The sequence below is a fragment of the Alosa sapidissima genome, chromosome 17 (assembly GCF_018492685.1).
Source record: "Alosa sapidissima isolate fAloSap1 chromosome 17, fAloSap1.pri, whole genome shotgun sequence".
NCBI classification, from domain to species: domain Eukaryota; kingdom Metazoa; phylum Chordata; class Actinopteri; order Clupeiformes; family Clupeidae; genus Alosa; species Alosa sapidissima.
The window spans coordinates 9,266,844-9,282,702 of NC_055973.1; the positions used below are offsets into that span (position 1 = coordinate 9,266,844).

The following is a 15,859-nucleotide window of genomic DNA, read 5'->3' on the forward strand; positions in this document are numbered from 1 at the left end:
GTGTATCGGCTCGGAAGGTCCTGGACCTGGAACCCATTAGCTTGGCCTCTCACACACCAGGCCCGAAATGGCAACCAAACATAGAGGTGTGCGTTTCAGAGGCGGCATTCGTGCCGGACTTCACACACTCTGCGCTGATCTTAATCTGATCTGGAGGGCACACACACACACAGACACACAGACACACACACACAGACACACACACACACAAACACACACACACACACACAAACTGCTCTTTCGCTTGCTCTTGGAGCAAACTGTAGCCAGAGCAGACCCAGAGTGTGTAGGATGGAACCAACTCAGTTCCCATCAGGGGAGGTTTTAAGCCAGATCAGCTCAAAAGTGACCTGTTGTCATGGTTCTTTCAGAAGCAAAATAAGTTCAATGTATAGAAGAAATAGAAGAAATGATGTCCAAAGGGAATTTGTATATTGTGTGTGAACATGCATGTCTGTGGTTAGTCTTTGTGTGTGTGCACGACTCATTAGCATGGATATGTGTGTGTGTGTGTGTGTGTGTGTGTGTGTGTGTGTGTGTGTGTGTGTGTGTGTGTGTGTGTGCACATGTATATGAATATACATAGATGGACCCAACATAAATAAATGAAAAAATTAAATGGATCTCTACTTTCCCCACTGTGATTTCCTATAGTTAAAGGCATCACAGAACGGAAAGACTTCAGACAGGGTTAAAATGGCCACCATGTCCCCTGTTCCTCAGAGGTGACCGTGGTAAGGACAGCACATGACCAGACCACAGTGTGTTTTCTCACACACATCTCCCATCTCCCCTCCGCAGGGCAGGAAGTGTTTATGGAATTAGGAGATGCGGGGAAACCAAAACACCCTCAAGTATGCTGGGAATCTGGATACCAGAGATGTCACTGAGTCTGTTGGTTAGACACACACGCATACACAGACGAGCTCTCACACACACACACAAAATCCTAACATACACACAATTCCAATAGCATTCACGAGCACAGTACATTTAGATCCACATGCACACACACACACACACACACACACACACACACACACACACACACACACACACGCACACTCACTCACGAACAGTAGACCCAGCATATTCAAAGCGTACCTCCAATAACACACACACACACACACACACACACTCACCTTAAGGCCTGGAGGTCCTTGAACTCCAGGGATTCCTGACTCTCCTTTTAGACCCCTTGGTCCCTGCAGATCAATGCTGAGTTAAAAATTTCAGCTCAACATTTAATTCACAACGTACAGTATCTCAAAACAAAACAAGTCGCATGCTAACACCTAACTCAATGTTTTTAAAATGACTTGTTCTACAATGTTTTTAGTAAATTCCTTGTGCTATTGATGGGAAAATACCCAGTCAGTTCACTGTGTACGTGGTTGGTGGATGTTGTAGCACAATACATTACACAAACCATCAAAACTGATCAAATATGTAAATAACTAAGCATCTGCAATGTACTATAGTACACGCTTGAAACCCAGCACTATTGTCAACTCTAGGGGCTTAATGCACCATTTGCCCATTTGCCTTCAAGGGCCATCTTGAGGATAACTTGATTATAAATCCACACTACAAGCCTGAGGGGAGACACAGTACGCTGCTAAATCTATTCATGTTAATCATCTCTGTTAGATCCCTCATGGAAGATAGTGAGCGTGTGGAGAAGTGTATAGTAAACTGTGGTAATGAGCTTCAGTTCTTCTCACGTCACGTTAACGCAATCTGACAATAAATTGCACAGCTGAGGCATGCTGTAAGACTTTACTGTTAGCGGTAAAATAAGATAGTCCTTCCTTTGACAAGCTACTAAAGAGCGTAAAATCATGCATGACCAGAGTTTGACGAGAGACTCAGTGAGGCCTATGGGATATCAAATGGCACTACGTCTGCTGTGGAGTGAACACAGGGAGATGAATGGGATGGTTTGGGTTCTGTCGCGTTCCTGGCAGAGGAACGACTCTTATGGTATGGGATCACGACTAAATGGACCGAGTGCTTGTCTGCGGACTGACCGTTACGGCGACTCAGAGAGTTTGTTTTCCAAAGGATTTGTACGACTGAAAACACACGTCTCACAGTTTCCGGGACGCTGTCCTCCTGTGAAGTCCCTCTGTGATGAAATGAGCGTAAAATCTGGGGCTGACACGCACGGATATTAGCTTAGCACTGATGTCAGGTTTGGCATTTCACTCTTTTGTTGACTTGAATTGAAGTTCTTGAAATCAAATGCCAGCATTGAGCATGAGGGACTAATCATATTTTCTTATGACTTGGAACGCATTAGACTGTGGTGTGGAAACAAAGATTAACAGCAATTAACCTTCACAGGCCAATCATAGCAGTGTTACTATGCATGCCAGAATTGACCTAGTGTTTTTCACTACAAACACTGACAAAATCATTGGGGCTTATTTGACTGTTTGGGTTCCAGCGATTGTTCAACATAACTGCTCTCCTGGACTGTGAGGGTGAATTATAAACTCTGGGTGGTGAGTTTTGGGTGGGAAGTCATTTTGCCCAGTGAGATTTCACAGACTCTGGATTTTAGAGGCTCAGAGAGAAAACAGCTCCACTTGGCTTGGACAAAACAGTGAGGGAGAGAGTGGATATATGGATAAGATTAACTTCATTTCATTAACTTCATTCACTTCGGCTCATTTCATTTCATAATGTGTTGAGGTCATTGCATGACAAATATAATACCACCTGCCGTTAAAGGGCATGCACCTTTCTCTTGCTCTCCTCTCTCTCTCTCTCCCACACACACACACACACACACACACATACACACACACACACACACACACACACACACACACACACACACACACACACACACACACACACACACACACACACACACACAGTCAACTACCAGTAAGCCAACCCTGACATTGATTCTAGCCCTGACCATACTTGGGGAGATTCCTCACTGTCAACACAGTGTCAGCAAACGGGTTATTGACCGTTTATGATGGCCCATCAAAATCAAAAGTTAGAGAAAAACATCTAAAAAAAACTGAACAGTCAGCATTCCCCAACTCTTTAGAAACCAGAGGCACAGGCCAGGAGCTTGTTTTCTTTTTCTCCCATGGCATTTTTGGACAGGACAGTAAGACACAAACAAGGCTTCACTAAACTGGAATTACAAAACAGTGGCGTGTCCTCCTGTCCCAGTGGTTTCTTTGAAATGCTGACCACTGTCCCTCAGAAGAGAGCTGTTGTCCATCACACACACATAAAGTACACTCAAAGTCATTTAGAGTTAGTCAGAGTTACACCGGGGTGTGGAAGGGTTGGGGGGCAGGGGCGGGAACCCCACTCTCTGTTTCCAGTCAAACGCTGACCACTATCACCACTATCATCATACCGCCGACGGAGGAGGAGAAATGCCGTCGCTAACTGAAGAGAAATGATAATCATCGGGTTCATCCAAAGCCACTGAATGACAGCAGCAGCACAAGGTCAGTACAAGCAAAACTCACCACTGGTCCCTGAGGCCCCAAGATCCCTGAGAAGTTGAAGAGTCCTTCTGTGTCGTTAAGCATTAACTGAGGAAAAGGGGAGATGTACATACTGAAATCAGGGTGGCTTAAGATGTGGAAGGACAATTTCTGATTGTTGTTTACCACAGGAGAATTATATGTCATGATCTAAACTGAAATCAACATGCAAGACAAAAAGACGAATTCTACTAAGAATTTAAAAAACTAAAAGGCCAACTGGTCACTGGACTCACGTCCTGAAAGTTGACGATGGGTCCTGGTGGTCCTGGAGGACCCGGTGGTCCGACGAGGCCGAGTCCGTCTCTCCCAGGTTCGCCCTAGAACACGTTTCAAAGGCGGTTACTCCACAAGTTGATCCTCCCAGAACCAAAGGAGATAGCTAGAACTCTTAAAGCTAACTTAAAAAGTTGAGAAGTCTTCATGACACATCGCAAAATAGTTCTTTGAGGGAGAACTTTTCAAAGTCTGAGAGAGATCTGAAGAACTTTATAAGGTACCAAGACTTTTTCTTGATTTTTTCTGAATATGATATAATGTCAGGGTTTTCTGAAGTTTGTAAAAAATTGTAATAAACTAATGCATGGGATATATAAGGTATGCTTGGGATGATTCAATTCCACTAAGACAATTAAGAATAAAAGGATGAGAAGAATTGAGCAACCCATGTAAGATAACTTTTACAAATCACAAAGCAAAGAGAAAATGTATTTATTACCTTCAGTCCGGAATCACCCTTATCCCCTGGTTGACCCTAAGTGTTAAACAAAAACAGCACTGAAATAACACCTGATATGTGGTCAAACTCTTATATAGGGAGAGCATTTGAAACTAAAACAGATCGTGCTGACATCTGAAAAAATGTGTGGATTTCTTTCGTAATGTGTGTGTGTGGTGCTACATTTAATTTTGTATTCACTTTTCGGCTTGTCCATATGCTGTAATATGTAAACAAACATATATTGTATTATGTAGGCCTACTTTTTAAAAACACTTGTTGTTGTTGAGTTGCACATGCTGATGGAATGAGTTAAATATACTGGACCCTCCATGTGATTGCACCAGTGGAGTGGAAGTGGAGATGTGGCTAGTTTGTGAAAGAGCCCTTACATCTCTTGTTTAGAATACACTCTTACCTTGGCTCCTGATAATCCAGGTATTCCAGGTTCACCCTCAGGTCCTCTTTCACCAGGTTCCCCCTGTAGGATTGGAGGAGAAATGATCACTGAAGCAAAGCCTGGCTGGCTATAAGGAACATGTTATGCAAAGGTGAGGAACATCAAAGGACTAGATTGGACTGGGGGAGATGGACAAAAGTATGCAGTGTACACTATGGAACTGTGCTTTTAGAACATGGCACACGCAAGTTAACTTTCAGCACTCAATGCCAGATGGTTGACAGAGTAATTCTTCAACATGAACAGGAGAATGTTCTTCTATACAATATTATATATGATAGCACTAAAAAAACTACTGCATGGCCAACATAGTGATACATCCCCAGTAGGAACACACACACATACACACACACACACACAGATATAATATGGGTTTGCTGTATAGGGTTAACGTGAGGCCTGTCTGCTGTGACCTGTGCAGATGTGTCAGGGAGGAATTCATCTGAAATTAGGGACTAATGGGAAACACATGGCAGAGAACCGCTGGATTCTTTTGAGGAATATGAATAGGAAACAATTGTGTGTGTGTGTGTGTGTGTGTGTGTGTGTGTGTTCCTACTAGGGATGTATCACTATGTTGGCCATGCAGTCGTTTTTTTAGTGCTATCATATATAATATTGTATAGAAGAACATTCTCCTGTTCATGTTGAAGAATTACTCTGTCAACCATCTGGCATTGAGTGTGTGTATAGATCTGTGTCTATATATCTGTGTGTGCATGTGTGTATGTCTGCGTGTGTTTGTTTGTTTGTTTGGGTTTATAAGAAAATGTTCTTGCCTCTGTGCGAGCATATGTGTGCGTGTCCATGAGCAAGAAAGCGAGAGAGTGAATGTGTTTAATATATTACTGTGGTATATGTGTGTGCATACATGCTGAGGAGTGTGACAGTTGCTCTAACACGCACCGAGAACTTTTCATTAAAATTTGATTTAGACAAACAAACAAACAGACAAAGAAAACATTTGCCCAGCTGTCACAGACATGATATTAGAAGCCCAGAACCTACTGGCGTTGGGAAGTCAACATGTTTTTATGGACAGCCAAGAACAAATATCAAACAGACACAAAAACAGATGAAAATCCCAGTGCCTCTAAAAAAGAGCCAACCAAAAATAAAAAGCAAAGTGAAGAGTTCACGTGTAAGGATTAATGAGCTTAGCATAGGTGAAGCTGCCATCTCCATTTAGTCTTATTCTGACAGGTGAGTATGGGAGTGCCTGTGTTAGTGAGTGTGTGTGTGTGTGTGTGTGTGTGTGTGTGTGTGTGTGACTGAAATGGAGAACTGACCTTCACAGAGAGACCGGGTTTGCCATCAGCACCTCTCTCCCCCTACAGAAGGGAGACAAACTTAGTTAAACAGTTAAGTCACCAAACAACAGACAGAGAAAACACATCTACATCACACACCAACAATTCAGATGACCATACACACACAGACACACACACACAGACACACACACACACACACACACACACACACACACACACACACACACACACACACACACACACACACACACACACAGAATATGACCACACACAGGTACATCCAGATAACAAACATTTATGTACACACAGAAAGAAAAACAGAAAGAAAAAAAGGTTTAATGAGAATGTGTGTGTGAGAATGTGTGTGTGTGTGTGTGTGTGTGTGTGTGTGTGTAGGCCACTTACCTTTAGTCCTATAACACCTGGCTGTCCAGGAAGTCCCTATTAAGATAGAAAGCATGTGTTATCTATGAGTCTGTCTGTGTGTGTGCACAAAGTTTACACATTTGCACAGTGTGTGTGTGTGTGTGTGTGTGTGTGTGTGTGTGTGTGTGTGTGTGTGTGTGTGTGTGTGTGTGTGTGTGTGTGTGTGTGTCTGTGTGTGTGTGTGTGTGTGCATATACTGTATTTCTGTATACCTGTGTGTCTTTGTCTGTTTGCCTCTCTCTCTATCTTTGTGTGTATGTGTATGTCCATGCCTGAATGGGCGGTGGTAGTGTAGTGGCTAAGGTGCTGGGCTAGCATGCAGTAGCCTGAACAGTTGTGGGCTTAATACCTGCCTTCCACCGTTGTGCCCTTGAGCAAGGCACTTAACCCCAAGTTGCTCTGGGGACAATGGCCCATGTAATATAATTGACATATGTAAGTTGCTATGAATGAATGAGTGAGTGAGTGAATGAATGAACAACATTTTGAACAATGACCTGGCTGTATTCAACTGAAGTGTGCTGTATAAGCAGCTGAAAGGGTAGGGAGCATTGCAAGAGTCCCTTGCAGCATCACTTCCATAGTACCTTGCATGTGTGTGTATAAGTGTACACATTACACTCACAGGTGGACCCCTTGGCTTGCTCCCATGTCACCCAGTGTGTGTGTGTGTGTGTGTGTGTGTGTGTGTGTGTTTGTGGGCATAAGACAGGGTTGGTTAGAGCTGATTCCACTGTTACTAAGCCTTGCTAGTTGCTTACTATGGTTGTTATAGTTCAAAAGGGTATTGATATGGAACGGTGATGAAACTTCTTTACCGGATCTACTTCATAGATGTCCTGATATACATAATTAATAGCTCACTGTCAGCCAATTAAAAAATAGCATTTCTTATTATTCCGGGGTATAAGTGTACACATTGCACTCACGGGTGGACCCCTGGGTAACACTGCTCCCATGGCGCTCCCAAACTCCCCATATCCCTCATTGTCCTGCAACATACAAACACAACACAACAACACACAATTAGTTCAGTTCACAAATAGGTTGTACACACACACACACACACACATACATACACACACACACACACACACACACACACACACACACACACACACACACACACACACACACACACACACACACACACACACACACACACACACACACACACAAATGACCACATACAAAAGGGGGACAGCAGTTGCTTTCTTCCATTTTCCAAGATCAAAAGGAATACTAATGAGTATAGTGTGTTTAAACTGTAATGTGTATGTACTTGTGTGTGTTGTATGTTGAAATTGAGCTCAATTGAATTGAAACTGAATTCAATTTCAATTTCAATCGAATTGAATTGAATTGAAACGAAAGTTACGTATGCCCCTCGTGTTCTCGCGAGAAGATTGTGTAGGAACAGATCCTCTGATGCCACCGGAAGATATAGGCTATCCGTGGGTCATCGGAGGTCACGGTGGTGACTTTGTTACTTGACCTGCGCGAGATGGATCATCCAGTGCTTGAAAGCACCGTCTAGCGGTCAGTAAGGATGAAATAGAATTCAGCCTTCTCATTAAACTAATACTCACTAAAATATCACAGAAAATTTCGTCAAAAACTAGCCTGCTGTATTTACATTACTATTCTAACTACAGTATGCTAGATCATCTTCAACTTAATGGCTAGTTCGTTCAGCAATATGTTTTCACCAGTCGTTTATAGTAATTTTTTTCTCATACATTGCTTTGACAACACAGTCCATTTAAAAACCCATAGAAGCTTGGCTTCAATGGCACTTCAGAATGGGCTGATCTCAGATCTCAGAAAAGCTACAAGTTTATTGGACAAACGCTGCAAAATCGCCAAGAAGCCCGGCGTCTCAGGGAGTGAATGGGGCAGTAGGATGGTCCGGAAACCGAGCCTCTGTGTGATGATTGGGGGAACCGTCAAAGTGGTTGGACTCTTTTTGATTGACAGCATCAGAGGGAGAGGCAGGCTGAAGAGAGGCAGGCTGCAGCTCTAATTCTGATATATTTGTCAGTAATACAGTCAATTTGATTTTGTACATAGGCCCTAGACAAATGTAAATAAAACCGTAAATATAGTTATTGAGTTTGTGACTTGTTTGTGCTTTTGTTTCAAGTTGTGTATTTAAGCTAGTTTGTAGCCAGCTAGCTTACTATATTAAAGTATAGTGTGTAAAGTGGGAGCTAGAAGAGACTAATATTGTTTACCTGAATTTGTAAAGCCATTTGATGGTCTTTGTAAAGCCATTTGATGGAAGGAGAGATTCAGAATAAAACAGCAAGGCAGATAAACCTCCAAAATTTATTTAACTACAGTCACAGAGAAATAACTCAAGCAGGCTGGCAAATAGCCTATTTCAACTCAACTCAAGCCAGCTGCCATGTCTCAACTCCCTGTTTGGTTTAAACTGGTATGGCCCTCAAAGAACAATATAGTACCTTAATAATATTAGTTTAATAACAATATAGCGCCTTAATAATATTAGTTTAATAACAATATAGTACCTCAATAATATTAGTTTAATAAATTACAAATGTATTACAGCTTCCCCTATTTCAAAGAGCAGCATCCGCCACTGGAATCTGCACTACTGATACATTTTGACACACGCAGAATCTTACTGAACCTCATGTATAGTACCAGAGACTGTTGGGAAATGATCTTTGCTAGTACTGTTCCATGGTTATATATCATGGTATCTCATGAATGCACTCTAAAATTACTCATTCTGCTGTCAATGCCTTCCTCTTTGCAAACCACTGCAGAGAGAAAATAAGCCTCTCTGCAAAACAGAGATATTTCTTTAAACATCATACATTTATTCAGACTTTATTTAACCTGCAACCGCAGGGCTCTCTGCCCTTGCCCGCGAGTGTGTCAGAGAGTCAATAAAACACTCATTAGGAAAAGAGAATGTGTGTAGAATTTAGTAACAAGCCACCAGCCTTGGATGGCAGAGCGCTCTCAGAGCTGACCTGCAAATCCTCTGCCTGGACAAACTGTTTATGAATCAATAAAATGCTTTATACTCGCCCTGAAAAGAGGAAATTTTACTTTTGACATCACAAATGTTCTAATAAAACATATATGGAACAGTTTGTTCCTCTGGTGTGCTAAAATAAAGTCTAATTTGAGTGTGGTTTATAAGTGTCAGTTATAAGCTCAGACTCCCAGTGCCTGAGGTCCTTGACGTCACCCTGAACTTTACGTGACTGCATCAATGTAAGCCTTCTCCTTACATTTATTTACTTAGCTGATGCTGACTTATCCACAAAGACTTCTAGCACAGGGACAGTACTGGTATAGGGGACATTTCATCTTTCAGAATGCATAATGCAGACACTGTATATGTTGTAGATCACAGTATATTAGTAGCCTGGTAAAAAACAAAACTCAGTCACTTTGTGAGTAGAGTCTGGGCATTCACGATTGTGAAACCTTTCCAACACTGGCATGGTGACAGGCGTAGACATAGCGTTACATTTGAAATCATTGGTCCAGCCTAACCAATCACATTGATCAGGGATTCCTGACGTTACTTCCTACTTCGCCTAAACTTTACAAACTGACAATAGACAGCATCGCAGTCTGGAAACAATGTATGTGAGCCTACATTTGCTGTAAATAAATGTTCACATTCTTCCAGCTGCAATTTTTGATGTTTACAGGCGTTGCCACTAACATTTACCACAGTCACTTTCGATTTCAAAACTGTAGCATCATCCCCTCTCGTCGCCGATTGGGCAGATAATCTGCCGACCGATGGAAGCTAGTGAACTATGATGTTCCAAAAGAGATCTAGGTGGGTGTGGCCAGGCTAGTATATTAGTATTATACTGCCAAAATAAGAATTGAAGATGTCTGAAAATGCAATAAGTATTGCAGGTATGCACAGATGACGACAGGTAAGACACACACCTCCAGGTTGAATTTGAAGCTGGGTGATGGTGGTCCCGGGGGTCCGGGAGGGCCTGCTGGGCCGGCCGGTCCAGCGGGCCCCTGTGGACCGACAGGTCCTGGGAGGCCGGGAGGTCCGCTTAGGCCCGGGTCACCCTGCAGGGAGAGAGACATCATGAGAGTGCACGTCATTAAGTGTGAAGGGGGTGTATCCTCTGGGACACACATCCTTAAACAGAGTGGGAATTTACAGGGCAGTGTGTGTGTGTGTGTGTGTGTGTGTGTGTGTGTGTGTGTGTGTGTGTCTGTATGCGTCTGTGTGTGTGTGTGTGTGTTAGAGAGAGAGAGAGCGAGTGAGTGGTGCAATAGGGTGAAATAAGGAATGTCTAAATTTAATGTGGAAACTAACTGACTACATGTGCTTCCCACAGTGTGTCGGAATTGGCTGAAAAGGTTTCATTATAATAGTAGCAGCAGCAGAGGGCTCCGTTTCATAACCCCTCAAGGCAGCCACTAACTAGAGGTCTGCTGTCTCTGGGGATGGGGTTTGTAATCAAACAGCATGCATAAATGCATGAAGTATGGATGGAGACCAAATTAGAGGAGATTTAATGTCCAATGTGGAAGTAGAGGTCTTACCTTTGGTCCTTGAATTCCTGTTAAACCTATGTCACCCTGTCAACAAGACCAGGAGAGCATTTTGAGAAAAAATGTTGATTGCATATACAGTGAATATCCTTTTTTTTCTATGTTAGGAACTTTCTAACACACTTAAAATAAATAAAACATATATAATACATATTATGTGTTTCTGTTGAGAAATAACAGATACAGATAGCACTTAATAATACACACTTTTCACAATCGAATTATGTGCCATTGACAATAAATTATGTCCATTCCATTATCACAGATCAAAGGTTAAATCCTACCTTCTCGCCTGGAGGGCCTTGATCACCTGGACGACCGTCAGCCCCCTGGACAAAACAAAATTGTTCTCAAACACAATGCATCGAGTCATAAACTACCGCACAAAACCATATTCATTCATACATATTCATGCTGCACATACTCCCTTTTCAGTAGATGTATTACAGTACTTCAGTCAGTATGATTAGAAAACGTTACATTACTACATTACACCTTCCTTATGCTATTTAGTACACATCACAATTGCCTATTACATGGATAGACTCCTATCAATAAGAACTCCTGTTGATAATATTCCTCTCATCATACTCTTCTAATAAAAACAAAATTCAACTCATGATAAGATAAATTTGGATAAAATGGCGCAGTTGGCAACCCCGAGTCTGTAGACAATCAGAGCCTTTTCCAGTGATGGAGAGTGCCTGAGTGATTGCCCAAGCCACTGGTGGGGTTGCAAGCACACACTGACTGATTGTGCATGCTCAGAATCCCCATTCCACGCCAGCACAGCACTGTCAAAGACAGGTTGAGCGGGGATTTTGCTGAGCATGTGGGTTATGCAAGCAGTCATTCTCTCTCCCATGATGGATGTATCCAGGCTGAAACGAGATTGGAACATCCAACGGAGGGAGAGGAAAAAAGAGAGAAAAGGAGAGGGGGGGGGTTGAGTTTGATGAAGTGGCAGTCAGTTTTACGATGTCAGCTTCAGATCAAAGCCAGTGGCCCCACACTCACACACACACACACACACACACACACAGGCAGAGAGAGAGAGTGCCAGTGTTTCACGAGGTGCAGGATACTGGACCCCTCGCCTCACTCCTGCCATCCATGAGACACGAGCTGGCGGAACACAGGTAACACACCGCCACAGGTCTGCTGCCATCCTCATCGCTCCTAATCATTTGTACACCTCGTCCTTTCACCTCTTCACTTTCTTCTGCCCTCGTTCTTTCTCTCACTCTTTCACCCCTTGACCTTTTCAGCACTTTCTTCTCAGCTCTCTCTCTTCGGTCTCCTCACTTGCTGTCACTGTTAGCCCCTCACCTCCACTGATTACTCTTTCTCTTTTCTCACCTTCCCCCTAGTCAATCCTTTCTCTCACTCTTTCTCTTTCCACATGTTCCACCTGTCTTTCCCTCACTCATTCACTGTTATTCAAAGCTTTTTCTTAATATATATCTTCAATACCTGTTCCCTATTCAATCCAGTCAGTGTCACTGTCAGTGATCTGTCCTTATTGGCTTATCTGATCATACATACAGTAATCTCATTGAATGGATCAGCTCAACACGTCCACTCTAGAGGCTTGAACAGATTCAGTTCATTCAGCTTTCAGCTGACAGCCTGGGATAGCAGCCACCACCTGCTGCTGAAAGATGGAACTCACAGGAACTATGTGTGAAATGTTTAATTGCATTGTGGTTTATTACAAAGGTGTGTGTGTGTGTGTGTGTGTGTGTGTGTGTGTGTGTGTGTGTGTGTGTGTGTGTGTGTGTGTGTGTGTGTGTGGCATGTAGTGTGGGGTGTACACGTGTATTTAGTATTTATAGTATGTGCACGTCTGGTTACAGTATGTTTGTGTGAGTGTGTTCCTGAAAGTACTATGGGTATGAACGTGTGTGTGTGTGTGTGTGTGTGTGTGTGTGTGTGTGTGTGTGTGTGTGTGTGTTCCTTTGATCTAACCAGTCAATCTCTATGTGACACATAGATCAATCTATGAGGGGAAAAGTGCAACTCTAATGGAAAACAGTTTGGCTCGGGATCCAAACAGTGGTGTTACCTTTATGTAAGCGCAGAGCAAAACTCAGCTTGGGGATGTGATACATGACAAGGTAAATGTGTGTGTGTGTGTGTGTGTGTGTGTGTGTGTGTGTGTGTGTGTGTGTGTGTGTGTGTGTGTGTGTGTGTGTGTATGTGTGTTTGTGTGTATGTGTTAAGAGGTGAGATTGCACATATGAATGCATTGTAGACCACACAGCACGATCGCTAGGCCAGTCGGATGTGTTTGACAGAGAGAAGAACAGAGGGCAAAGAGAAAGATGGAGAGAGAGAATGAGAGTGGAAGAATGTTTATAAATACAGGCAAGTTCACTCCATGGTGTGTGTGTGTGTGTGTGTGTGTGTGTGTGTGTGTGTGTGTCTTTGTGTGTGTGTGTTCAGTATATGTGTGTGTCTGTGCATGATTGTTGTGTATGTGTGAGTGCATGTGCACGCCTTTGTGAGTGTGTTTGTGTGTATGCATGTGTGTGAGAGAGGTTGTTTGTCTGTGCATAAAACCCATAAACAACTCAACAGATCATTAATCATTGCCTGTAACGTCCTCGTGCCTTCACGTTAACATGTTCAAGAATTCCCTGTTCTCTCTCTACTTACATAAATGTACTTGCCATCTCACATACTTAGGAGCACGTTAGTTATCATTAGTGGTTGCTGAGTGGGCAGGAATATGAACTAAGCACTAAAGCTTACTGTAACCATTTCCTCCATCATTACAGTGCAATAAAGTAATAAAATGTTTGAAACGTCAAAAACGTTCTGTCCCATAAACTCAAGCGCTCACATACAAGCATTCGCTACATGCCACGTCCTAAATGAAGACTTTGCGTAACCCATGACTCTCACTCTTTCCATGGGCCACTTCTGAAAACAGACTTGGCGACTCTGCCAGGGACCAGAGACCGAGACGGGGAGTCTTGTTCCCACGGTAACGAGGCCTCTGAGGCCAATTACTGACATTCTGCCGTCTGATTGACAGCTCAAATGTCCGGTTGGGTGGAATCTCACCCGATCTGGTGTCTGCCCTGACGACACCCGCCCTGTGTGATTACTTGGATAAGCACATCCCTTCTGGAACGTTCTATAAAGTGAGAAGGCTAAGAGGACCTGCAGGCATTATTTGGGACCTTGGCGTAGCAGAGACACAGATTGGCAGAGAGGGGCTGTAATTATTTTCCCTTGAGGTTTGCCCAAGTCTGACACGGCATTAGCAGCCACCTATGCCTTTGGGGCAGCCGTGGCCTACTGGTTAGCGCTTCGGACTTGTAACCGGAGAGTTGCTGGTTCGAACCCCGACCAGTAGGCACGGCTGAAGTGCCCTTGAGCAAGGCACCTAACCCCTCACTGATCCCCGAGCGCCGCTGTTGTGACAGGCAGCTCACTGCGCCGGGATTAGTGTGTGCTTCACCTCACTGTGTGTTCACTGTGTGCTGAGTGTTATTGGGATAAAGGCAGAGACCAAGTTTCCCTCATGGGATCAAAAGAGTATATATACTTATACTATACTTACTTATACTATAGGGCCCTACCAATGATCAACAGAGTTGCCTACGTGACTGTGTACTAGATAGTACTGAAAAGAATGCAGTCCCATCCAAATACACACACAATCACACACAAGCGCACACACAGACACATTCAATCAAGCACTCCAACAAGTGCACAAGCGAACGCACACAAACACACAAACACACTTTTACAGACATGCAACCACACACAGATACTGATACACAGTGAAATTCCTGGAAACAGCATAATGACGCAGTCATTAACGGACCCACTGTACATTAAATTGCCTCATTTTACTATTTTGGGTTGTGGCACATATGGCTAGCAGTTATGCATGTTTACTTGCTATGCGAAGAGCAAAACACTATGCACTGAAGCGGCTACGTCAGCTGAAGCAAGCGAGGACCGAGGCAGCGGGAGAGCAATCTGTGGTGGATGTTTAATGGGGTAATTGTAGGGGTGGGGGCCGTTTCTGGTCTGTTGATGTCATCACCAGCCAGAGCCAATCAAATACCTCGCCTGAGCCTGAGCCCGAGACCGAACCCCAGCCTGAGCCCGAACCCCAGCTCGAGCCTGACCCAGCTTCTGACCTTGAGTCAAGGTCAAACTCGGCGAATGCACTAGTCAGCCAGTCCTCAGACACCTGCAAACACACACGCCGGCGGACAGACGTCACACAGAGAGCAAAACTCGCGTCCCTAAAACCCGTTTCAAAGCCAGCGCAGGCCGCGGACCCACACCACTTAATCCAGTAGGCCAACAGCCTGAGAGAGGGCTTTGCTGCAGTGTAATATCCTGTGCAAACAGCAGGCTAATCCCCGTCTTACAGCCAGGATGTGGTTCATTACTTTCCACAATGATTCTGACCCCGCCGACTTGTCAACATAGCCTTTGCTGTTGATCCGGCAAATGTGTGTGTGTGTGTGTGTGTGTGTGTGCGTGCACGCACATATAGTTGTCTGTGTTTGTTCTCAGCAGCAGGAGTCCTTTGGTTCACTGCTAATATAAATCAAAGTAACTCAATTTTGCTCACACACCTGTTGCCCTTCAGAGGTTAGACACAGGGCGGACATGTCATTAGCCATTTCTGCTGTTTGTAATAAATCTACACGTGTAGTACACTGTGTCGTGACCCTCTGGCCATGCTGTTTTGTTTGTATTAGTCCAGTATCATTCATTCCAATGTTATTCCAAGCAGCTCTTACTACTTCATGTCTAACTCCCACGAGAAGAAACTAAATGAAAACCGATTAAGCTCATTCATCCAACAACATGACGCACAGACATGCTCTGATGCTGATTACGTCTGCTGGTTAAGCAT

The 15,859-nt window shown here is 43.6% G+C and overlaps 1 protein-coding gene across 2 annotated transcripts in view; it reads right to left on the reverse strand.

Moving 5' to 3' along the window:
* col15a1a (collagen, type XV, alpha 1a) overlaps nucleotides 1-15,859 on the reverse strand; it is a 95,627-nt gene that overhangs the window by 22,451 nt on the left and 57,317 nt on the right. For both annotated transcript variants that reach the window (XM_042068292.1, XM_042068291.1), the window contains exons 14-24: nucleotides 11,253-11,297; nucleotides 10,960-10,995; nucleotides 10,342-10,476; nucleotides 7,326-7,388; nucleotides 6,376-6,411; nucleotides 5,989-6,030; nucleotides 4,658-4,720; nucleotides 4,240-4,275; nucleotides 3,758-3,841; nucleotides 3,504-3,569; nucleotides 1,143-1,205 (exon numbers count right to left, since the gene is read on the reverse strand). In XM_042068292.1, the coding sequence (XP_041924226.1) occupies nucleotides 1,143-1,205; nucleotides 3,504-3,569; nucleotides 3,758-3,841; nucleotides 4,240-4,275; nucleotides 4,658-4,720; nucleotides 5,989-6,030; nucleotides 6,376-6,411; nucleotides 7,326-7,388; nucleotides 10,342-10,476; nucleotides 10,960-10,995; nucleotides 11,253-11,297 (669 nt within the window). The remainder of the gene's footprint in view (nucleotides 1-1,142; nucleotides 1,206-3,503; nucleotides 3,570-3,757; nucleotides 3,842-4,239; nucleotides 4,276-4,657; nucleotides 4,721-5,988; nucleotides 6,031-6,375; nucleotides 6,412-7,325; nucleotides 7,389-10,341; nucleotides 10,477-10,959; nucleotides 10,996-11,252; nucleotides 11,298-15,859) is intronic.